The 24,953-nt window shown below is 39.1% G+C and overlaps 1 protein-coding gene across 2 annotated transcripts; it reads right to left on the bottom strand.

The window, feature by feature from the left end:
- Window positions 1-1,938: 1,938 nt before the first annotated feature.
- On the bottom strand, window positions 1,939-24,920 carry Gvqw3 (GVQW motif containing 3). 2 transcript variants are annotated; one of them, XM_026387328.2, is made up of 2 exons: window positions 23,991-24,920; window positions 1,939-2,195 (listed from the first exon to the last, which is right to left on the bottom strand). In XM_026387328.2, exons 1-2 carry the CDS (start codon window positions 24,460-24,462, stop codon window positions 1,939-1,941), a joined length of 729 nt encoding a protein of 242 aa, XP_026243113.1. In that variant the 5' UTR covers window positions 24,463-24,920. The 2 variants fall into 2 exon arrangements, with proteins under 2 accessions (XP_026243113.1, XP_026243111.1); XM_026387326.2 differs by lacking the exon at window positions 1,939-2,195 and having other exon boundaries at window positions 23,681-24,920.
- Between the last annotated feature and the right edge of the window lie 33 nt (window positions 24,921-24,953).

Raw genomic sequence — 24,953 nt, 5'->3', positions numbered from 1 at the left:
TTTCCATTCTTATCACTGTATCATTTGCACAATAAAAACCAATTTATAATGAAAGAGGGAAAGGACGGAGAAAATGTGAACCTCTGGGGTGGCCCACAGCATGCCTGGAGTCCATCTGTAGCTGTGGGTCTTCCAGAGTCATTCTGATGGCAGCACTGGTAAAGAAGCTGGCTCCTCCTGGACAGTGGAGGGAAGGAGAAAAATACAGCATGTGACCCAGGCTAAGAGGCTTTGGTTCTCTGCAGTGTTGGTGTCATTGCCACATTGACATGAATCTCTTGCCTGGCTGGGGAGGTACAGCTGGGATCCAGCACCATCTAGCCTAGGAGTGTTTTCATCTATTGGTTCCCTGTCATTTTTCATATGTCATTAGCTTTCCTGGCGGGGGCTTTAGTTAACTGCACTGGAGGAAGGGCCTGCTTGAGATTCTAATTGAGAGACAGCGGCCAAGGTGACATCAGCCAGAAAAGCAAAATGCAACAGCAATGCCCATGCCTGGGTTTCTTTTGTTCATATTCATATTCATACCTCACTTGATTTCATTCTGTCCTTTAGGTCACCATTCCTTTCCAGATGCCACACATTTGCCCACATTGTTCTCTCAGTCTGCAGTGCCTTTTCTCCTGCTTCTTGAGAAAGCTAAACCCTGTTCATGCTTTAGTACCATTTCCTTGATGAACCTTTTCCCAATGTCCTTTTGGGGAATGAATCATTCCCTCCTCTGGCTCACAAAGCGCTTGACTTGTATTTTTCCTATGGCAATTGTAATTTTTTTTTTTTTGCAGTACATTATAGTTATTTATGTCTATGTCTGTTTCTCCTACTAACTAGTGAGCTTCTCAAGGTGGCCAAGGAACATGTTTTATTCAATTCTGATTCCCCACACAGCATGGCCAAGTCTGGCATATGGTAGATGCTCAGTCAACATGTGGAATGACATTAAATTACAATGGCTGAGTTCTTCCTCTTTATATGTGATGGACTCTCTGGGAAAGCTATTGGGATTATAGGCAGATGACCAATTGGTTTTATATCCATTTCTTTCCTGTGCATTCTGAAAGAGGCAGGAAGAGGAAGAGAGTTATCTGTAGATCCATATTCTAGAGATTTCAGCCAGTGCTCTTTAGAGGGGGTGATAATATGATTAAAAACTAACATATACAAAGACTCTTATTCTGTCATACCCATTAACTCTGTCAAGTCTCACAAGACACTATAGGATAGGAAGTAGGCTGGGTGGGCAATATTTGCTTGTTCTAGTTTTACAGCTGAGGAAACTAAAGCTCAGAAAAATGAAATGATTTGCCCAAGATTATATCAACTCAAGGTAGGGCTGGGATTCAAATTCATATCTCTGATCCACGTCCCATTCTCCTGGCATTGTTGAGATGACAATGGCGTAGGCAACCATTCTCCCTGATAAAGGTTTGCAAAGGGAAGGAAGGAACCCCGTGGTTTAACCTTGATAGCATATATTTGCAATCCAGCCCCAGTTATTATCCATTTACCTGCTCCACTAGTGGTTTAATTTCCCTTTTCCTTTCTCTCTCTCTCTCAAACTCAGGTCTTTGGCAAGCCCCACACTTTTGCTGGGTCTTGGTTTTCATGTCTATAAATGAGGCTGAAGTTTAAATTGGGTCACATTTACGCCAGCGCCCAGCACAGATTCTGCCCACAATTTCCATCACCCTCCCAGTGGACAACTCCCAGTTCCAACACTAGAGGCCTCCAGGACTCCAGCTGACATGATGGAGTGTGGACCCTAAATGCTGAACCCTCTTCCCAGGCTGGCTGTGGAAACTGAACCTCCTCCAGACAGCAGGGCTGCTCCACTCACGCGGATCAAGTCCAGAGCCTCATTAGTCATGTCAGATGACATAGTTAACACTTGGGGCCAGCACAGCCAGTTCATCAAAAGCCCCTATGTGCCTGGCTCCATCACTGCAGCTGAGGAACTACTGTATGTAGAGCAGGCAGCACATCAGAGGAACAGCGCCAGAGTGCTTCCAAATTGGTTTTGATTAATTGCATAGACATGTCTTTAATTGATGCCAGGATAGCGGCCAGAGAACTTATGGGAAAGCAGGATGTTATGCTTTCATTCCCTGATGTCCCATAAAGCAGTGAAAGATGAGGAACAGAATCACTGCTCGTTGGAAATTTATCGACCGTGCAGACCCAGAAAATACAAATAACTATCTGAATCGAAACCTAACCTCATTTTCCCAACTCATTGGAAACCATGCATGTTCCCCTCTGCCCTGCCTGCCCGCCTGCCTGCAAAGATGTGCAGTTGAGCAAAAGGTGTGATTTCTAAGAAATGAGCTAGACCTGAGACAGTGTCCTCAGCTTTCTCCAGGTCCTCCTAGAGAAGACCTGGAGATATCAGCCCCTTGAGAAGTTCCTCTTCCTCCAGCTCAACACCCTCCCATGAACTGATATCTGAAGCATTCATTCACACGTTCATTCTTTCTTTTCTACCTCTTGTAGGTTTAAGACATATGTACTGAATATGTACTGTTCTGGTGCCAGAAGGAATATAGAATGGAGACAAGTACAGAGCCTTCCTTTGGGAAGTGGTTCTTTAAGAGAAGACAGATCCATGGATGAACTAATGCATTGCCAGTGGTACCACATAAGAGATGAAGCATTGGAATTTGGCATCAAGAGGACTTGGGCTTGAATCTCAACTCTGATTTATATTACTAAGCTGCCTCAGGTAGTCTCTTTGATGGTCTGTGTTTTAACTACAGAATAGAATAACACTGCACATGGCAGTTGTGAGGCCAGTAAAAGCACAAGGCCTGGCAGTGATCAATAAATGTTGCCATGTCTGAATAAGCACCATCAGGGAGGTTCTGATAGAGTGCTATGAGACATTTCATATATTCCAGAAACAAATGGTTACTGATCACAGATCCTGTGCCAGGCTCTGTGCTATGCATTGGAAATTTACATAGGAGCTCAGTGCTGTCCTAAAGAGTAGCAATGATTTGGAATGGTAACAATGGCGGAGCATTACACTGTGCACACACAAGTCACTCAGGATTAATGGGGAGGCAATGGTCACTTCTACCTGGGAAATCAAGATAGATTTGCCTGAAGAGGCAATACTTGAATTGAGTTCAGATGCATGATAAGATTTTCATTTGCAGATAAAGGAGGAAGGGTGTTCCAGGCATACTGCTATTGTTTTCTTCTGCTATGGTCTAGATGTGGTTTGTCTCCCAAAGGTTCATCTGACTGTTAGCTTGGTCCCTAGCATGGTGGTATTGAGAGGTGGTAAAAACTTTGGCTGCTTTGTGCCATGTATAACCTGATATTTTCATATTTTTAATTTGTTTATTATCTGTCTCTCCCACTAGAGTGACAGACAGGTTCATGAGAACCTGAGATCCTGGCTGTCTCTTCCTCCACTCTGTTAAAACATCTGGAGCATTGCCTGTAGGTGTTCCATACATGTCTGTTACATGACAAAATAAACAACTGGAGGCACAGGAGTACATGCTGCAGTCAAAAAACCTAACATAAGCATGGGGCCTGGCACACTACAAGCACTGGGTTTTTTTCATGATATTAATAAGGCAAGAGGAATTGAGGTAGGTGGTAACAGAAGATGTGACCACTGAGCTGCACCCTGAAAGCAGAGAAGTATAACAATGTGATGGGATTGTTGATGGGAGGACCAGGAGGAACAGATCAGAAAACTTTGAAACCCTTTCTAATCTCGAGCTTCCAAGAATTTCTCCAGAACAGATCATCTCTTACCACCCTTCCTGGTCCCCTCACTCACACCCCTTCTTTCCACTCCACCCTGTCTGGAGGCTGTAAGACATCTGACACATCATTTCCTGCCAATGTAAATCACAGACTGATGTGTGATACTCGTTCTCAGTTTTTACCATCCCCCAGGTAGAGATGGCCCCATAGTCAGGGTGGAGGCCCCAAGCAAAGCCAGTCTTTCCACAGGGTGGCAAACAGAGGGGAACTGTTTACCCACCAGCACCTTCCTGGCTCTGCTCCCAGATAATTTTATGTCCTTTGGTCCTGAATCTGGGCCTTAGTTGGATGCACCTCAGTTCACTTGCTGGAGCACTGACGTGTGACTGTTTAACTGCTGCTGCTTCCTGTCCCAGCAATCCTGTGCTTCAGGGACCATGGGAAAGAGACAAGAAAGAGAGCTTTATGTGAGGTAAGTCTTGGCAGTAATAATAAAGGCCAAAGACTAACTTCCACTTACATAGTGCTTAACAATTTACATAGCCTTAGAGAACTCCTATTCATCCTTCAAGACCCTGCACAAATGTTTTCTCTTTTTACCAAACTTCAACTCTATCAGGTAGAGCGTTCCCTCTATACTTGGTAAAAACTCTGTTGTTGCCGTTATTGCCTTGCAACACTCTTTATTTGTGTACCTGTCTGATTTCCTCCATTAAATCTTCAATTCCTTGGATGTAGATGTCTTCTCTCCAAGTAAAATATATTTCTTTATTTAAAAGCAATGTCAATGTTCATTATACATAATTTTCTAGTTATTAAAGTAATATTTATAGTCACAATAATAAAATTGTATAAAAGTATAATGAAATTTTAAATCCTCTATAATTTCATCACCCAGATAAAACCACTATTAACATTTTGGGTGTATCTTAAGCCTTTTTTAGCATATAAGAAGTAAAAATGAGACTATACAATGTATATGTTTTTATAGTGTGATTTTATTACCTATTGTGAACATCTTCAAACAACATGGATGATTCTTCAAAAATATCACTTTAAATGGCTGCATTATTTTATTCAGTGTGTATACAATAATTAACCTAACAATTTCCCAATTGTGGGGCATTTTCTTTTTACTCTTTTACAAAAAAATGCTGCAATGAATAAACTGCATATGTATACATGTACATGTCTTTGTTGGCATCTCTTTTCCTAAGAAGTATTCCTAGAAATGTTTTTTCTAGGCCAACTGGCTTAAACTCTTTTAAGGTTCATGATGCTCACTGCCAAATTGCTCTGTGAAACAAAACCAATTTATAATTCCCCCATTGCAAGAGCATGCCCATCTCTTAAAATAAAGTGTTGTCTGGTTTGCAGCCAATTTTCAAATAAAAGGTATAGAAATTCTTAAAGCAATGGAAGCACTATTCAAATAAATATACCCTTTTAGGTTGAAGTCTTGGGAGAAGGCAACTCTAAGCTTGGTATAAATGTTGCTAAGTTTAAGAAAATTATCCTCCTCAAAGGAGCTTGGAGATGTTTCTGGATAGTGGGGGAAATACCTGTTGGCCTCTACATCTTTCTAGAGGTTCTCAGGTTCATGAGAACATGGCTTCCCCTGTTTGCTTTCTACTCCACCCTCTTCTGCTCCCAAAACAGCCTTACCTAGTAAACAGGAGAAACCTCTTTCAGAGTATCTGCTCAGCAAAATGCCAGTAAAATTGTCCATAAAGACTAATGATGGAGAGAAACCAAAGGTACCAATCTACCCTTAAGATACCTGGAAGTCTTGCTTGAGATTTTATGGACAAACAGACTGAACACAAAACCTGTTTACCCACTTGAAGTCTTATGGCTTTGGCAATTCAGACAATCTTTCTGAGTGGTGAACTGGGTCTCCACTGAATACTAAAGCATAGAAGATGGAGCTTCATTTCCTGCCAAGTAAAGTAGCTAGAAATGAGATAAACTAGATTTTCATTTATATGAAATTTCCGGGATAAGCAAATGCACGAAACAAAAGTAGATCCGTGGTTTCCAGGGACTGCTGGAGTAGGAGAAATTGGGAGTGATTAGTAATGGTAAATGGGTATGGGTTTGTTTGTTATTTTGGAGAATGACCACAATGTTCTAAAATTAGTGTTGAAAGATACACAAAATTTTCTTTTATTGTGGTATTTGTGATTAAACCCAGGGGCTCTCTACCACTGAGCTATACCTTCAGCCCTCATTATTTCTTTTTTGAGAGAGAGTCTTACTAAGTTCCTGAGGTTGCCCTTGAACTTGTGATCTTATATTACTATGCCTGGCTAGTTACATAAATTTTTAAATATATTCAAAACTATAGACTTACATTTTAAGAGGGTGAGTTTTACTGTACATTAGCTGTATTTCTATAAAAAGTAAGCAAAGAAACTGATACACAGATTTGCAAATATAAACAAACATTGGTTGTTAAAACATCTAATTGTGGGGTAAGTGGGTAAATGGTTAAAGTAAGTTAGAACTAAAATACTGAAACTCAAATTGCTTAGATGTTAGAAGAGGGTAGAGATCAGAAATAAATAATTCTAGGGACTGGGGTTATAGTTCAGTGTTGAGCACTTGCCTAGCATGTATGAGGCACTGGGCTCAATTCTCAACCACTGCATATAAATAAATAAAATAAAGGTCCATCAACAACTAAAAAACTATTTAAAATAAATAAATAAATAATTCTAAAGCTCCTGAAATCTTTACAATGAACTAGAGATACTGATTAACTTCATAGTGCTAAGTCAAGTATCTACATTAATCATGTTGGAACACCCATAGAAAAAATAGAACTAGAATAACTTTCAAAACACTAATGAGAATAAAAGGGATTAAATAAAATAACCATATCAATAGAAGGCAGAATAAGAGAAAACACATGGCAATTAGACAAAACAAAATGAGGTGGAATATCCCCCAATATATCATAATAATAAGAAATATATAAACTTGCTTAAGAAAAAGCAAGTATTCTCAGATTGGATTTTTTTTAAATATCAGTGGTACATTGATTACTAGAATACATTAAAAAACAATGACACATATTAAAAGAATGGGGAAAATATACTAAGCAAAATAATGCAATATTAATCAACTTTATTACCCTAACATTGTTAATGATAAATGGTAAAAGAAAATTCATCAAGAAGATATGTCCTAGTAGAATGTGGTATGAAGACAGGTATGAAGACACAAATTGGTGTGAATATACTATGTATACAACCAGAAATGAAAAATTGTGCTCTATGTGTGTAATAAGAAGTGTAATGCATTCCACTGTCATTATATATATATATATATATATATATATATATATATATATATATGAACAGAAATACCAAAAAAAGTGCAGAGGGGGAAAAAAGATCATTCTAATATCATATACTCAGATAATAATAAAAGTGAAGTACATTCATTTTTCAAAGGTCACATTTACTATTCATGGACCCTTGCTAAATGACCATTAAAGAAATTATATCAATAAAAAATGTGTAATAAAAAAAAGAAGATATGTCCTAGAACCTCTATGTACCCACTGGCAACATTGCCTCCAAATATATAAAGCAAAAACTAACAGAATTACAAAAAGAAAAAATAGGTAAGTCCATATGATGAGATATTTTTTAAAAATATTAATTTTTTTCTTTAGTTTTAGGTGCACACAATATCTTTATTTTATTTTTATGTGGTGCTGAGTATCGAACCCAGTGCCAGGTGAGCGCGCTACCACTTGAGCCACATCCCCAGCCCCTGATGAGAGATTTTTAACATACTTCCCTCTATAACTGCTAGGGTAAGCTGACAAAATATTAGTATTGAAAATTTGAACACTATGACTATCAAGCTTCTAAGACTTTCCAAACTTAAGTTCCTAGATCCTGACAGTCCTTCTTCCCTTTGCCAAGGCGTGTGGAGGCTCCCTGTACAGTGCCATTATAAACCTTACCTCTGGATTCAGCCAGGGGAAATGTACTGCGATTTATCAGTTATGGTGAAATCACTTTTACTAGATTGAGCTCTGGTAGGAAGTTATGGGCTTATTTGAAAGGATGGTACAGAAAAAAATCCTGGGGAATGGATCTCCATACTGGTACATTATTCAGATATCATACAGTATCTACTTAATAGGAATCTTGGGAGAAAAAATTGCAAAATCTGTGTTTCTCATGAATAAAAAGTTTTGGTATAGTTAACAGGCACTAAATTCTTAACTAATATTTCTACTTTGCTAGGATCACTGGGAAACTCGCAGCCAAAATTCGGTGACTTTATTCAACAAGTTATAAAAAATAATAATAATACTTAATATCTATTGAATGCTCCACGCACTATTCCAAATACTTTGTATGTATTTAACATTCATCTCCTGCCAATGAAATAGGACTATTATTATTCCCATTTTAAGATAAGAAAATTGAGGTCCAGAAAGATTACATAATTGACTCAGGATATATAACTCATGAAGAACAGAACCATAATTTGAATCCAGGCAGTCATCCTTAAGCACTATTGACGTTACCTCTTTGGATCCTCCAATATGCACACCTGTGTTCCAATAGTGGCCTCTGGCTCTAATAATTCCCTATGCTTAGCTTTCACTTTTAGCCAAGATTTAGAAGTAGGAACTAGATTTATCTTCCTGCATGAAACAGCTTGAAATCTGGACAGAACATAAAATATAATGGTTTGAGCCAGCAACAGTGGTATATGCCTGTAGTCCCAGCTATTCAGGAGACCAAGAAAGGAGGATCACTTGATCTCATGAGTTTTGAAACAAGCCTAGACAACACAGTGAGCCCCTATCTCAAATATTAGTAAAAAATTATTATTTTTTATTAGTAGTAGTAAAAAATAATAATGATTTTTTTTTTTTAGCAGTTCTGGGGATTGAAATCAAGGCCTCACACATGCTAGGAAAGTGGCTTTTTACCATTGAGCCACATCCCCAGCCCTAATAATAATGATTTTTTTAAATATCTTTATTTTACTTTTACATGGTGCTGAGAATCGAACCCAGTGCCTCATGCATGCTAGGTAAGCGGGCCACCACTTGAGCCACATCCCCAGCCCTAATAATGATTTTTAAGACATTGAATATCATGGTCATCCCTGAGAACAAGGTAGAAATAAGGTCAGCTTTAAGATTCTACCTGTTGATTTCCTGGGGAGGGTTTCTAGAAGCCATGATGTTGGGGGTAAACCCAGAATGAGCCTGCCTGATAGTTTATGTGAGTTGAATCTGGGGAAATCAATGTGGCTAGAGTTTATAGGGAAGAACACCATAGAGAAGAGAATTGCACAGAAAGAAAGCTATGTCTATCTGCTGAGGATCCCCCACAAGTCTTCAGCATGTATAGGAGTAAACTACCAAAGGCCAGGGAAAGAACTAGAAGGGCCCTTCTCAGAGATAACAATGATTCAATTCCTGATTCTAACACTCAGCATGACAAGATAAGAGTTCACAAGAAATCAAGTGGGTTTTGCCACAACAGGTTACTCTGGTTCCATCCAACAAAGCTCAAGAGTAGTAGCCAAAAACTATTTCCAAAAAGCAAAAGGGCCCTGTTATGAGGAGAAAAATCAATCAACTGAAACTGAGGGAAATAGGTAGAACTGATAAATCAGGACATTGTCACGTTCCTCACAAGTAAAACACTCAGGGTCACTCCAAGTGAACTGGGCTGCATGAAATAATCACACAGAGACAGAGATACCTTTTTCTTCGGGATCCTGTGATAGCTCCTCTGACCCTGGGGGTCTGCAGAAGGAGAAAAGAAAGCATGTGCTGAACACTTTTATTGAGGAGAAGCCCAGGGTCAGGTTTCAGGGAGTTGAGTATAGCTTTGTGATGTCTGGTGTCAGCAGGTTGACTGACATCTAGGAAGGCCACACCCAAAGGCAGAGCAAGAGAAGGGGACACAAAAAGGGAGTTTCCATGGAACATTCTATCCCAAACTCTGCAAAGGGGTAGTATTACAAGGGAATAGGTGAGTGTAATTCAATCCATGGGGCGACACACTTACATCTTAAGACATGCCATCAACTTCCTGGACTGGGACAATGTCCAGGTCACTACAAAATGTTAAAAAAAAAAAAAAAAAAAAAAAAACGCTTCAGGATGGAAGGCGCAACTCATTCAGAGTGGCTCCCCACAGACATTAAAATAGTTAAAAGTATTACATGTAATCAATAATCTACAATAATCTAAAGACTGGACTTGTTAGTAGAGACACAGAACATATCAAAAAGACCCAAATCCTAGTAGCAACAGATACACACAGTGTCCATATCTTGGTGTCTAAAAATTTTCAAATAATATATTTAGATATCACCTCTTGCCTTCCAGGACATGAAACTTAATCCTTTCCCTTCCCCTGAGTGTGGGCTGAATGTGGTGATTTGCTTCCAGAGATGAGAAGGGGAAAAGAATAGCTTTACAGAAAGAAAAAAAAGTGGCAAAAATTTCCTTAAAGTTTTTATTAGCAAACTGGGTGCAGAGTGGCACAGGTCTATAATCCCAGTGACTCAGAGGCTGAGGCAGGAAGTTTTTGAGTTCATAAGCCATCCTCAGTAACTTGGACCTAAGCAACTTAGTGAGACCCTGTCTCAAAAACAAAACATTAAAAGGGCTAGGGATGTGGTTCAGTGGTAAAGTGCCCCTAGGTTAAATCCCTTATACCAAAAAAAAAAAAAAGTTTTTATCATCCAGTAACTAAAGTTAATATCATCAATGTTTTGTGGCTATTATACTTTCTATTATGATAATAAGAAGGGTATTTCAGCACAAGGCAGTGAGTTCAATGCCCAGCACTAAAAGAGAAAGGAGGAAACCAGTGAAACTCCACACCATGTACAACCACAAGAATGGGACCTGTTTCAGTAGGCTTTTTCACGGCTGTGACCAAGGTTCTGACCAGAATAATTGTAAGGAGGAAAAGTTTATTTGAGGGCTCATGGTTTCAGAGGTCTTAGTCCACAGAAGGCTGGCTCCATTCCTTGGGGCTTGAGATAAGGCTGAACATCATGGTGGGATAGTGTGGCAGAGGTAAGCAGCTTACATCAGGAAGCAGAGAAAGAGAGAGAGACTCCACTCTCTAGATACAAAATACATACCCCACAGTCATGCCCCTCAAAAAACCTTTTTCTCCAGCCACACCCCATCTGCCTTCAGTTACCACTCAGTTAATTCCATCAAGGATTAATTCACTGATTGAGTTAAGACTCTCAAAATCCAACCATTTTTCTTTTGAATCTGTTTGCATTGTCTCACTTGTGAGCTTTTGAGGAACACCTCACATCCAAACCATAACAGATCCTAATTGGAATAAGTTATACTCCATGTATTATGTATAATGTGTCAAAATATACTCTACTGTCATGTATCTAAAAAGAACAAGTAAAAAATATATATCCAAAAAAAAAAAAAGAAAGAAAGGGAGGAGGAAAAAGGTTACTTCTCTTCTGTTATTCTTTCCCCAAATCCATAACCTCAGTCTAATCATACCATAGTATCAGACAAACCCAAATTCAGGGATATTCTATAAAATATATGATCAGTATGCCTCAAAACATTCCAGATCATGAAAAACAAAGCCTGAGAAACTGTCAGATCAGAGGAAAATAAAGAGACATGACAATTCAATGGAAGGTGGTATATTCTCAATTGATTTTGGAACAGAAAAAGGACTTTAGTGGAAAAACTTTTGAAATGTGAATAATGTGTGGAGTTTGTTTTGTGTAACACAGTCAAAAAATAGTAATGTACTTTTTTGAAATATATTTTTTAGTTGTAGGTGGGCACAATACCTTTATTTTATTTTTATGTGGTATTGAGGATCGAACCCAGTGCTTCATATATGCTAGGTAAGCACTCTACCACTGAGCCACAACCCCACCCCCTAATATATATATATATATATATATAATATACCTAGGATTGAACCCAGGGGCACTTTATCACTGAACCACATCCCCAGCACTTTTTTTTCTTTTTTTGAGACAGGGTCTAAGTTGCTTAGGGCCTTGCTAAATTGCTGAGGCTGGCCTCGAACTTGAGATCCTCCTGCCTCAGCTTCCTGAGCTGCTGAGGCATGCACCACCACACCCAGTAGTATCTTACTTTTGATAATTGCGCCACAGTACTATAAGATAAAACAGAGAGAACTGGAACTGGAAGAGAAATCACTTTGTGATTGTGTGTGTGTGCTGACGATTAAGCTCAGGAGGGCCTCCATGTGCTCTAACACTGAGTTATATATCTCCAGTTATATTACCTTTGCAAATTTTCTGTAAATTTGAAATTATTCCAAAATTTAAAATATACTAAAAATCCAAATCAAACTTCCTTAGAGATGGAATCTACAATATTTGAGATGAAAAATATACAAGATGGAATAAAAATAGAGTAGACATTTCAGAATGAAAAATCAGTAAACTTGGAGACATAGCAAGAGAAACTATACCAAAAAAGTACAAAGAGGAGACAAACAAAATAAGAGCATCAGTTAGCTCTGGGACAACTTCAAGTGGTCCAAGGGGGTAACTGGAGTTCCTGAGAGGAGGGTGACAGAACAAAATTATGGAAATAATGGCCACAAATTTTCCTAATCTGATGAAAACTTTAGGCCTACAAATCCAAGAAGCTCAATGAAACCCAATCACAAAAAACAAGAAAACTATACCAGGACATATCATAATCAAGCTGCATAAATCCTTAGAGGGGAAGGAGACAGTGTGTACAGAGAAAGATAAGCATTTTACAGACTTTTCATTAGAAACAATGCAAGCCAGGGGACAGTGGAACAATTTTTGTGGTACAGAAAAGAAAAAAAAGGCCTGTCAATTTATAATTTGATCAAAAACAAAGGTGAGAATGGGGAAAGCATAGTGTTTATCAACAAGTGGTGCTTGGACAACTGGCTCTCTACAAGCAGAAACAAATGAATATGGACACTTATCTCACATGATATACAAAAAACAAATTCAAAATAGTTCAAAGACCAAAACTAAATAACTCTTAGACTTCATTAAAATTAAATTTGGGGGGCCTCAAAGAATACTATCTACTAAGCAAGGAAATCCACAGAGTAAAAGAAAACATTTGCAAATAATATATCTGTTAAAGGTCTCGAGAACACAGAACTCATACAACTCAACAACAAAAGACAAAAAAATAAAATAAATAAAGGACAAAGGACTTGAATAGACATTTTCCCAAATCAGATATACACTTGTCAAACAAGCACTGGAATAGATGTTCAATGCCATCATTAGGGAAATGCAAATCAAAATCACAATGAGATATCACAAGTGTTGAAAGAATATGGAGAAATTGGAACCCTCATGTCCTACATTGCTGTTGGGAATGTAAGATGGTACAGTGGCTATGAAAAATGATCTGTGAGTTCCTCAATAAGATAAACATAGGATTACCCTATAATCCTTCTAATTCCATTACTCCTAGGTATATCCAAGGGAACTGAAAACAGGTATGCAAACAAAAATGTGTACATATATGTTCATAGCAGCACTATTCACAATAGTCAATGGGTGAAAGTCAACGGAGAATAAAGCATTAATATGTACTGCAAAATGGATGAACCACAAAAACATGATACCAAGTAAAAGAAGCCAGCTGCTAAAGGTCACATGTTGTATAATTCAATTTATATGAAATTTCCAGAATAGCAAAACCATTTAGAAAGAAAGTTGATTGATGACTGTCAGAGGCTGGGGGTAAAAGGGAAGGGGAGTTACCATCTAATGGGTATGAGTTTTCCTGATGAAAATGCTCTGGAATTACATAGTAGTGATGGCTGAGCCACACTGTAAATATTCTAGATGCCAATGAAACACACTTTAACATGGTTAAAATGGTGAATTTTGTTATGGGAATTTTACCACAACAAAAAGCAATTACTATAAAAGTCCCTTCTTTCATTCATCCATCAAACATTTATTCAGCAGTTCCAGGCAAGATTAATCCTGGATGCCAGAAATACAGAGAAGAATCAGATGTGATGGAGAGAAAACCCATCATGCAAACAATTAAGTTCAGTTAAGTGTTACAGTTTTGGTTTTTGGTACTAGGGATTGAGCTCAGGGGCACTCAAGCACTGAGCCACATCCCTAGCCTCTTTTTGTATTTTATTTAGAGACAAGGTCTTGTTGAGTTGCTTAGCACCTCACTAAGTTGCTGAGGCTGGCTTTGAACTATGATCTTCCAGCCTCAGCCTCCCCAGCCACTGGAATTACAGGCATGTGCCATTTCACACAGACAAACATTACAGTTTTTTAACATAAGAATATGCATTGTGTACTGGGGATGACTGCTTTACCAATGGGGTGACAGGGAAGATGTATGGTAAGGCTGAGACTTGAGTGTTGAGAGGGAGTCTGCCAGGTGGAGGGCAGCAGGAAGGCATTCCGAGGAGAGAATGGGGCTGAGCCAGCTCAAAACACTCGTGTCCAAGTCTCTGGTTTTTAACAAACTCCAAATCAAATAGCACAAGTGAAACATAGGGGGTGGATTTCAGGACAGTATGGCGAAAGGTAGGTGATAGTAAGAAATGATAGAAGAGTGACACAGACCCACCCAGATGTAAGGGTGAAAGAAAATGTAATTCTGACTGGGTCACTTGGTGGGTGGCACCCACATAACAAGTTGAGTACAAACAATGTTGTGCTCTTGGGACACACCACACTAGAATAGAATATATAACCCCTTTCCCTACTACCTCACTTCATCTTATGTATTCTACTACTTGTAATAGTTTTAATTATTTTCTTTCTTTTTCTTCTTCTCTTCCCTCTCTCCTCCTCTCCTTTTCACTGAAACCTTCTCTTTTCTTGGGTTCTCTTTGTTTTCCTGTTTGAAACATGTTACTATGGAAATGTCATGGCACACTATACTGGCATTACAAGTGAAGTGTAAAGAATTTTTAGAACATGTAGAAATACAAGATCAGGGTATAGGGATGTAAACCTTAATTATGTGATAGCATCATGACTTCAGACATCGTATCATAAATACAAATACACTTGGAAATCTGAGATAGCACAGAGGAGATAGTCGAGAGTTTTATTAAGATTTATGGTCCCAGACTTTAAGAACGTATGTGAGAAATATTAAAAACCCAAAACATAACACATCACTTGGGAAGAACATCTGGAAAAAAAAAGAATGACAGAATTCCAACATTTACTTAAGAATACACACCTCTGGAAGAAGGACCAGGGGACCTAAACACCCCAAGAAAATTTAGAAAAACCCTCTACCATGTTGCCATAAATATACTCTTTAAAAATTGTGTATAAATCAACTGTTAGTAAATCATTTGTTAAATGCAAGGTTGAACATGATTTTAATGCAAGATTTAACGTGATTTATAAAGGAAATTATTACCAACGGTATAACAGAAAAAACTCACTGGATTGAGAAAGGCTTAAGGTCCTTCATTATTATGCTGGCTCTGCCACCAACTAGATGTGTGATTCAAGAAAAGTCACTCAACTTCCCTGAGCCAATTTCCTCATCCAATCGGGGTTATAATTCTGATTTTTCACTTATTAGCTTCTTCAAGCAAGATAACAGGGGTACTGACCCACAGCCTAGTGTCCATTTTCTTCTGAGAGATGATATGCTAAGCCAAATCCTTGTGGATAGAGTTCAGGTCCCTTCTAGAAGAGTTAGGGGTGGCACAACCAGAAACCAGTTATCAGTGTGCTATTCATTTCACCTGTTCATACCACAGATTTCTCATTTCCACAAGTATGGTAAGTATAATGATTCCAATTTTTTTGTTCCAAATTATTTACAAAAGCTTGTTCCTTAGACAGTCCTCTGGGAAAGATCTGTGGTTGGAGCCCCTCTGTCCCTTCTTCCCCTAGCTCACAAAGGTGGGTACTGTCTCAGGCAGGGGCTGTATCCTCTGTACCTAATACAGGCCCAGGCCTAATGAAGAAATTCAGTAAATTCTGTTTGCTGGATATTTCTGAAAGAGGAAACTAAGACACTGAGAAAGACTTGAATACCAGAGATAAACTTCTGGCTGATTGTTCATACATTTCTGAACTTTTCAATTTTTCTACAGTGAGCAAAAATACCAACAAACCACAGATGTTAAAGCTTCCTTTTCCTGGCCCCAGTCTCCTACAAATAATGTCGTAGCCAGTCTCGTAACACTGCAAGTTTTCCTCAGTTTTCCAAAGTCTGGCATAGGACACAGGGCACACGCTTCTCTTTAAGAGAAACAGTCATTAATATGTCTTCTGGTTTGTTTTGCTTAAAAAGCAATTATAGTGTGCATTTGTCTTTGTGGACTAACACCTGCCATTCAGCCCTACTCAAAGACTCCTGCCAACTAGTTCCAGAAAAGGCCATTTCTAACAGTATTTAGGCACCACCTTGATTATTCTGCCATACAGGGAGTACAAAAATAACTTAAGAATTTGTCTTTTTAGGTAAAAGCAGATTTAGGCTTATTAACTATCAGGAGACAGAAGGCAATAATTGCTCAGGCCTTTTGCAGATTGCTACAATCACGTAGAATAATTCAGGTGCTGGGAGGAAGAAAAAGAAGCAAAAGATACTATCTACAGAGCACTTATTACATGCTAGGTCTTGTGTCGTGTACCTCATATACTTTATTGATATATATTATTTAATATAAGCTTCACACTTAATAATCACTAACAAATATATGTATAATGTGTATAGTTTATTGTTTCATTTGCAGTACGGAGGACAACTTGGGGTGCTCTACCACTGACCTACATCTCCAGCCCTTTTTACATTTTATTTTGATAGGGTCTCACTAAGTTGCTGAGCCTGGCCTCAAACTTCTGATCCTCCTGCCTTAACTTCTGAGTGGCTAGGATTACAAGCCTTTGCTACTGCATTTGGTTAATATACTATATTTGACTCATTTATCTTATTGCTTGTCTGTCTCCCTCTCTTAAATGCATGCTCATGTGGAGAAATATATTTTGTCTTATTTATTGCAGTATTCTATGTCTGGAACGGTGTCAGATACATATAAACACTCAATAAATACTTGTTGAATGAAAAAATGAACAACTTCATGAGATAAATGGTATTATTTTACTGTCATGGATGAGTAAGCTGAGATACTTGGAAGTTGCAAATGAACTACCCAATCACCCAGCTAGCTAAGGAACCAAAACTAAGCCCCAAGTCTCACTCTTGTCCTTTATATAAACGAGGGACTTACACTTTAAGATTTTGAAGAATTCATCTAGCTTGACAAATTTATAAACTATGTCTATAAAACATGTATTTACCTTGTATACATATTTGAAGGCTTGAAACTTCACCAAGGAGATATATTTAACATTTTAATGATAATCATTTTTTAAAACAACAAGTAAGTACATGTTTTCCCACCAGAACAATTTCATCTATGGGTAGGCATTAGCAATATAATATCTCACTTTAAAATCCTACAATGTAATTATTATTCTTCAGACATAAATAAAAAGTACAATAATTTTGGACACCATTCAAAATAACATTTGCAAACCTTAAGAGTTTTGTAAGTTACATTAAAGATGATTAATGATTTGCATGTAGCATTCTCAATGCTGAACATAAATATTCCAGTATATATATATATATATATATCCTTGTTGCTTGAGTGTCCCTGTATGGGAGGAGGTAGACTTGGCACACTGAAAGCTATTCCTATACTAAAGAAATTATATGGAAGGCTCAGAATTCTTCAGAGAATAAGCTATAATAAAATCCATGTTAAGAATTCATTTTGTATGAGAGAATGTGAGAGTAAAATCCAAAAGAGGTTAATTTTACCCAGGAGAGAATTTCATATCCTTTTTCATTTGTCAGAATATACTTGATTCATAAGTGTTCTTTCACCTACCTAGGGCCACATAACAGGAAATTCCACTCATGGTATCTCCTAATAAAAACTTTGGTTTTTTGCAGGCATTTTGGTCACTTCCCCTTCTCCTCCAGGGCAGGTCCTTTTCCCTTCTGTTGCAAACCAACACAATATCATACAGCCTCCATGTTGACCCAGCCAATTAATTTGTTCATGGATCACACTGCGGATGTAGCCTTACTCTCTATCGCCAACTTTTGATGCTATTTTTTATTGATAATAAAAGTAACATTATTTGGAGAAATATTCTTTAGAAGTATAAAAAAAACAGAAAAAATTTAAAACACCCATAAAATTCAACCACCCAGAATTGGCAGATCCTTTCTAGCCATTGGGGGAAAAAACATTTTGGGGTTCCTATGTACAGTTTGTATCACTCTTTTCACTAAACATTATAAACACTTTTGCTGTGCTGCTGAATCCTCTTAATAAACATTTATTATGTTGACTGCATACTAGGTCTATTGTATAGTCATGCTATAATTTATTTAACCGATTTTCTCCTGTTGGACTTTTAGATAAGTAAGCATAAATTTTGCTCACATTTTAGACTATTTCTTTAGGACAGATTCCCAGAAGTGGAATTAGAGGATCAGAGGATATAAAAATTTTTAAAGTTCCTCCTAATAGATACTGCCAAATTGCTTTTCAGAAAGCTGTTGCCAATTTACACTTCCAACATTGCCAGCATGTTTTTCTACCAATATAGATCCATGTAAAGGATAATAAAATTTAAGTGGAGCATACAGTCCTCCCATTATTAATGCAGTTGGAGAAGCATCATGACCACGGCACAAAGTCTTGGGGCAAAAGTCATACCTATTTCCAGGTTTGCAGTTAACAAGAAGTTAGTATGAGCACATGGAACAGTGAAGAGTAAAGAGTCATATGATTAGATTTCAGACTGTCCAATGTAAGGCCTGTGTCTCTTTTGTTTATTGCTGTACCTCAGCACACAGGACAGTGCCTGGTACCTCAGCTACTCAACATTCATTGAGTGAATTAATACAGAATCTTCTTTCAGATAGCCTTTCAGCCTGTGGAGGGTTGATTTACTCCTAGTTCAAGGGAAAAATGATTGGCTGATCACTCTTTATAAAGTTCTGTTCAACCTTGAGATTCTATTGCAACTTTGGAAAATCAGCTTAAGTGAGGTGATACAATAAAGATCTCTTTAGAGGAAAAACAAGTATACTCATCTAAAAGTACATACTCTGGCACCAGTTACATGGTTAAAATATATATATATATATATATATATATATATATATACACACACACACACACACACACACACACACACACATATACATACATATATACACACAAATATATATATACACGTAAATATACATACATATACACACCCATATATAGTATCTATTTTTATAAACTTGCAAAAAAATTTGTGTTTTGCCACCTCCATAGTACACACTTTAATAGGTGATAACATATTCAAATGCCATGGTCAAAGTATTTTCAGAATTACCTTTAGTTCATTCCATTATTGCCAATTGCAACTTGGCACCATTTCTAATATTGCCAAAATATGTTTTGAGATATTACATGGGAATAACACAGGTGGTAGTTTGCAAAAAATCATTTTTAATCAAAAAGCACAAAATTCATTTTGTGAACTGGAATATGGTCAAGGTGAAATAGCCAATCATTCAGTCCTAGGTCATTCTCTTGGTCTCAAGATTCCACAATTTCTGTATAGTAAATCGTCAGACACTGACAGATCCACTTGGCCTTAACGATGTTATTGATGGAAAACAAGCTATCACCTGTCATACACACACACACACACACACACACACACACACACACACACACACACACTAGATCAGGGGTAGGCAAACTATGGCCCATGGGCCAAGTCTGGTACACCACCTGTCTTTCCATGGTCTATAAGCTAAACAATTTTTTTATTAAATATTTTTCTAGTTGTCAATGGACCTTTTTTTTTTTTTAAATTTATTGATACATGGTCTGAGAATCGAACCCAGTGCCTCACAAATGCTAGGCAAGCACTCTGCCACTGAGCCACAACCCCAGCCCAACAATTTCTTTTTTACATGTTTAGATGGTTGGGGGGAAAAAAATCAAGATTATATTTTGTAAAAACTATGTGAAATTCAAATTCTAGTATCCCTTTATAAAGTTTCATATGGAACATAGCCATGATCCTTTGTTTTCATATTAGCTTTGTCTGCTTTAGTACTAACATGTTGAGTAACTGCAACAGAGATGATAGAGCCCACAAAGCCTAGGATGCTTTCTTTATAGAAGTCTGCTGACTCTTCAGTAGACCCAAGTGGGTCCTTGGAGGTACTGAAGCTCCCCACTAGATTGTCTCTGGATATTTATACTGGGTGATACAACTTGCACAGTATTTGTAAAGATCTGATAAGGCAGAGACTAGAGAGAACATAAATATAGAAGGATTGCCTCCGATAGGATGTAAAAGCCTGGTAAAAATCTAGGAGGGCTGATTCCTGCAGCAGTAGTTGAAGAATGCAGAATAACATAGTTCAGGAGCAAAGGGAGGATCTCTAACAGATCCTGGTGAGACGTAATCCCAGGGAGCCTAGCAAGGCTTGCTGGTGATGATGTCTGCAAAGAGCAGGCAAAGTGAATCGTGTATGCAACTGAGTGACAGACAGTTCCCCAATAGTGATCCACTCCTTTAGTAGGTGTTCTTAAGTCATTTAGAATCCAGACTTATCTGGGCATCTCCCATATCAAGTGTGGACTTTGACAAAGAAATGGATCTGAAAGGAAGGCTCTGGAAAGTAGGTCCCAGGTATACATTCTCCCCAAAAGATAACATTTCAAAAAGGACTCAGAGCCAGGGGCAGAATTTAGAAGACTATAGAACCGTACTTGTGTTTTTCTCAGAGATTGGTGAAATTTTTTTCTCTTTTTAAAATAATTTTTAATGGGGTAAATGGAGCAGGGCGGATAGTGAGAGAATTACATAAAATTAATGATGGGATGATCTGCCCCAGGAACAATCTATTCCTCTTGGACTTTAGCTGTGGCACAGAACATTCCATGTGGACTCTGAATCAAAATGGGAGTGAGAATATGGGTGGGTAGGGGAAGATCTACCTAAATGCCAAAAAGATTCACTGATTGTGTTAAGCTTGAGAATTATGGTCAAGGTTTGCAGATTGCCAACTCTTCTCCTAATGTCCCACAGAGAGCCATGCTTGATCTGCAATTAGGTGAAACGTCTCCTGCCAGGCAGAATACAGTGGCTGGGAGAATGGGATTTGGATGTTATAGCTCTGAATACTCATGATTCTCAGGGCCAGAGATAAGGAGATTGCTTCCTTGAGAAACTAGTTGCATCTGGGGAGTACAACCAACAGTGGCTAAGAGAGGCAAGGACCTCCTCCCATCCTCCTGGGCACCGATGCCCCTTATAAAAAAAAAAAATCCAGAACATATATTCCCCTCGTTGCCCTACCCACTTCTTGAGAGGTGGGTAGGGGTAGAGCAGACAATTTCTGCTCCAATGGCACAGTGGCTAAAGCAGAGAGCTCAAAGAGGGACCCAAAATTCAGAGAAATAAGAGTAAATTAAGTGAAAGACCATAACAAAAGAGCAATTCAAGGATCAACACACCAAAGTGGCCAAAAGGTGCTCTTGGAGGTGTGGTCCAGAACCAGAAAACAAACTGGTGAAGAATAAATTGAGAGGGGTATATGCATGAGCCAAAGACAAGAGCCTTGAGTGTGATGCAGGCCTGGATTTGAGATTACAAGATCAGGAGCTCAAGAGACCTGGCCCACAAGTGCAGGCCAGGGTAAATGTGGGTCAGCGATGGAGTACATTTGGCAAGTGGGTACATAAGGAGTTCTAAGAACTCCCGTGGATACTCCAGGGCAATCATGTGGAAGTCTTGGGTTTAGCGATTTGAGTACTATGTGAGACTAGATTGCTCTGGATGAGTTTCAAGACAGAAATTTTACTTCTCAAAAATCTGAAGCATGACATCATCACTGAATATTTTATGGGAAGCCTTGCAAAGGGACAATGGGTTCAAGCAGTAGTTCAACTAATGACTATTTAGGACATCATCTAAGGATATAAGCTGTCCATTTCATGACAGACACTTGGAAAAATTTGAATTCACACTCCCAATTACCTTACTTCCAGGTGTTCTGTGTTCAAACCCTATCTGGGCCAACTTCGCTTCTGGTATCCTACACTCCTGCATGGGTCTTGGTCCGGCATCATCACCAGGGAGTGGCATCATTACCCCAGCCCTGCTTACAGGGAATGCAATAAAACCCAGAAATAAGTTCTTGCAGGACCTCTGTGTTATTATAGGTTGGAGTTAATGTCTTCAGGTGTTGTGGGATTCTAGCCTGAGCCCAGGAACATGTGATTGTGCAATTATTACAACAGGACCTGAGCAAGATAAATAAATTCAGCAATAAAACTGCAACAATGAGTGGTGGGGATTTGCTCCTGAAGTCCAGTGTGCTTTGGGGAACCGAGGACTTTGTCAGAGGTAAGAAGACTTAATGGTCCTAAAACAAAATGTCTAGAAATTGTAAGTACATAGAAATCTGCTAGGTTTAAGAGTTTTCTTATTATCTTTTCTTTGTAGCACAAGGTCTAGCTTTCAAAGTTTCTCCAAACTGACAGGTATTCGAGAGGAGTTTCTAACTTTTTGAAAGTGGTAGACAATGAAAGAACAGAACTAAAAGTTACCTGTGTGGAATGAATAAGTGTGGAACCTCTATTATTCCCCACTTTAGATTAGTTCCTTACTTGTTAAAGAGGAGCTGTTGTGTCAAAATCCTTGGGTAACACATAGACACCAACCAATGCTGCGAAATGCTATTACCCCCTGGCTTCTCCTGTTCCCTATCAGACATTCTGAGACGTTGCTAGTTTATGTGGTAATAGTTGGAAGCCCCTGGGGAAAAGTTCCGATCCATAAGTCCTAGCAGAGCAGCAGGAACACAGAAGACAATTTGGACACAGAGAGACTACTTTTTGAGGTTCAATGGGAAAATCAGATAACCAAAGAAATGCATTATCATAAACCTACACACAGACTCGGGGAAGTAATTTATAAACTACCAGCAGGCATAGAATTGAGGACAGGGGAGAGAAAGCAAATTATCTCCCATTATTCATCTTCTGCAATACCACCACCTTCCCCTTTAATCTTTGTTATTTTAGCCAAGTATCATCACTTTCTGCGGCCACTTTCAGGTTGCCAGCCTCATGCTGTTTCACTGGCCTGGGAAGTGTTCCCTAATCTCACAGCCCTTTGTCTCACCCTTCCTCATGAATCCAGTTCAAGAACGAGCTCCTTTGTGAAGCCCAACTGCACCTGGTGATCTCATTTAAGAACTTTACATTGTCACTGCCCAGAAGTGTTCTAAAAACAGCAGGTGCTCAAAACACACCAAATAGACTGCGGACTCCCTTAATTTAGGATCTGGAGAATCATCTGGTCTTTCTCCTCACATGTCAGTCTTGGCCTGCGTCCCCTAGTTTATATTTCCTAGGATCAGATCTTCCTCTTCCAGTGAGGGGAAACCCAAATAAATGGGGGGCCAAAACCCAAGACTAGAATGAAACAGATCCAGTTGTTCTGTGAAAGGGAGGTCCAAAAGAAGATCAGTATTGGTGGCCAACCCCCCCCCCCCCAGTTCTGAGGGGTTCCTACCCAGTCATTTGGGCCTTTGACCCAGATTGTTCAACAGGTCCACAGGCCACTGCCTTCTGTACCATACCTTAGGCTCTGACTGCAAAATAAATGAAACAGTAGGCCTTTTGGGGTCCTCCCAGAAGACATTTCTCCCTGTGCACAAAGATATGGATGATCCCCTGAGGCAGAACGTTGAGAACAAAAGAACAGGACAGCCACAACAAATTGACGTATGGGCAATGAAGAGATCCAAACTTGTTAAGCAAGAGAAATATAAAGAAGCAAGCAACAGAAGTCAACAACCAAAGCACTTCAAAGTGGTGAAAAACAAGGGAGATGGCCACAGTCCAGCATAAAATAGGAAGGCCATGCCAGCAAGGAGGAGCGGTAGAGAAGACCGAAAACAGGAGCAGCAAATGAAGCTGCCCAACAGTAATGCAACTTCCTAGCTCAGGTTCAGCTACCCTCAGATTCTTTTAACCAGGGTGTGAACCAATCCTGGGCCACTCTGATGGGAAAGCTGGCAGAAGATGATGGCTGCAGAAGTTGGTTGTCAGGGTAATGGATTCTGGGACCCGACACAGACAGAGGCATTTCCCCACCAGCTTCCCCCTGCAGATGACTCCATGTTTCAGAACTTGTTAACTTCTTCTTCACACATGAGCTGTTTTTCCTAGTGTCCTTTGACAGATGTGATCGCAAATCAAGTTTTCCATGTTTAGGCTCATCTTTCAAAATACCTGATATGACTTTGGCAGAAACCTTCCTCATGTTCAAGTTTTCTTTCAGAATGAGTCTAACGGTTTCTTTATCTAAATTTAACTCTTCAGCCATCATCCTCACGGTTAACTGCCTGTTTGAACAAACCAAGTCCTTGACCTTCTGGATATTTTCATCGGTCCTGTGGGTGACAGGCCGACCACTTCGTGCATCGTCTCGAACATCTTCCCGCCCTTCTTTAAATCGTTTGTGCCAGTCAAAAACTCGGGCCCTTGACATGACTTCATCCCCATAGGCTTCTTTTAAAAGATGGTGGGTCTCACTTGCAGACTTGTTCAATTTCACGCAAAATTTTATACTAATCCTTTGTTCTAAATAGCGGTCACTCATTTTGGCAGTATACACAGGAAAGTTAACAGGCCACAATTATAAGGGGAAGACAGAGGGACCAATCTCTATAGGGCTATAGGCATAATCACGTCGCTATTCTTTCTCCCCTGAAAACCCCGTCAGGAAAGAGTAATTGCTTTTCTGATTTTTCGCCCCTTAACGTCTGATCTGAGAAGCTAACGAGGCCAAAGAGGAGCTGCAAAGTCAAGAAAAATCAAATCCCCTGCAATCCACGTCTGCGTCCAAATCGTACACGCAGCTCTGCCTGGAGTTTACAAATTGGTAACCAAGATCGTCCCAATTCCGCGGCTCTACGACTTCTGCCACACACGTCTAAAGTGGTGGCAACTTGAACAAGCAAGGAGAGATGCAATGGTGATGTAACGTGCAAGCTCGCCCCAGATCTGCAGAAACCCGCACACGCGAAACCTACCGGAGGAACCTAGCGCCCGCCAGCTACAGAGTCCCGAGAGGATGTCCCGCATGCGCAA

This window comes from Urocitellus parryii, chromosome 4 (assembly GCF_045843805.1).
Source record: "Urocitellus parryii isolate mUroPar1 chromosome 4, mUroPar1.hap1, whole genome shotgun sequence".
Lineage (NCBI taxonomy): Eukaryota > Metazoa > Chordata > Mammalia > Rodentia > Sciuridae > Urocitellus > Urocitellus parryii.
This window is presented reverse-complemented; position numbering and strand designations above follow the sequence as displayed.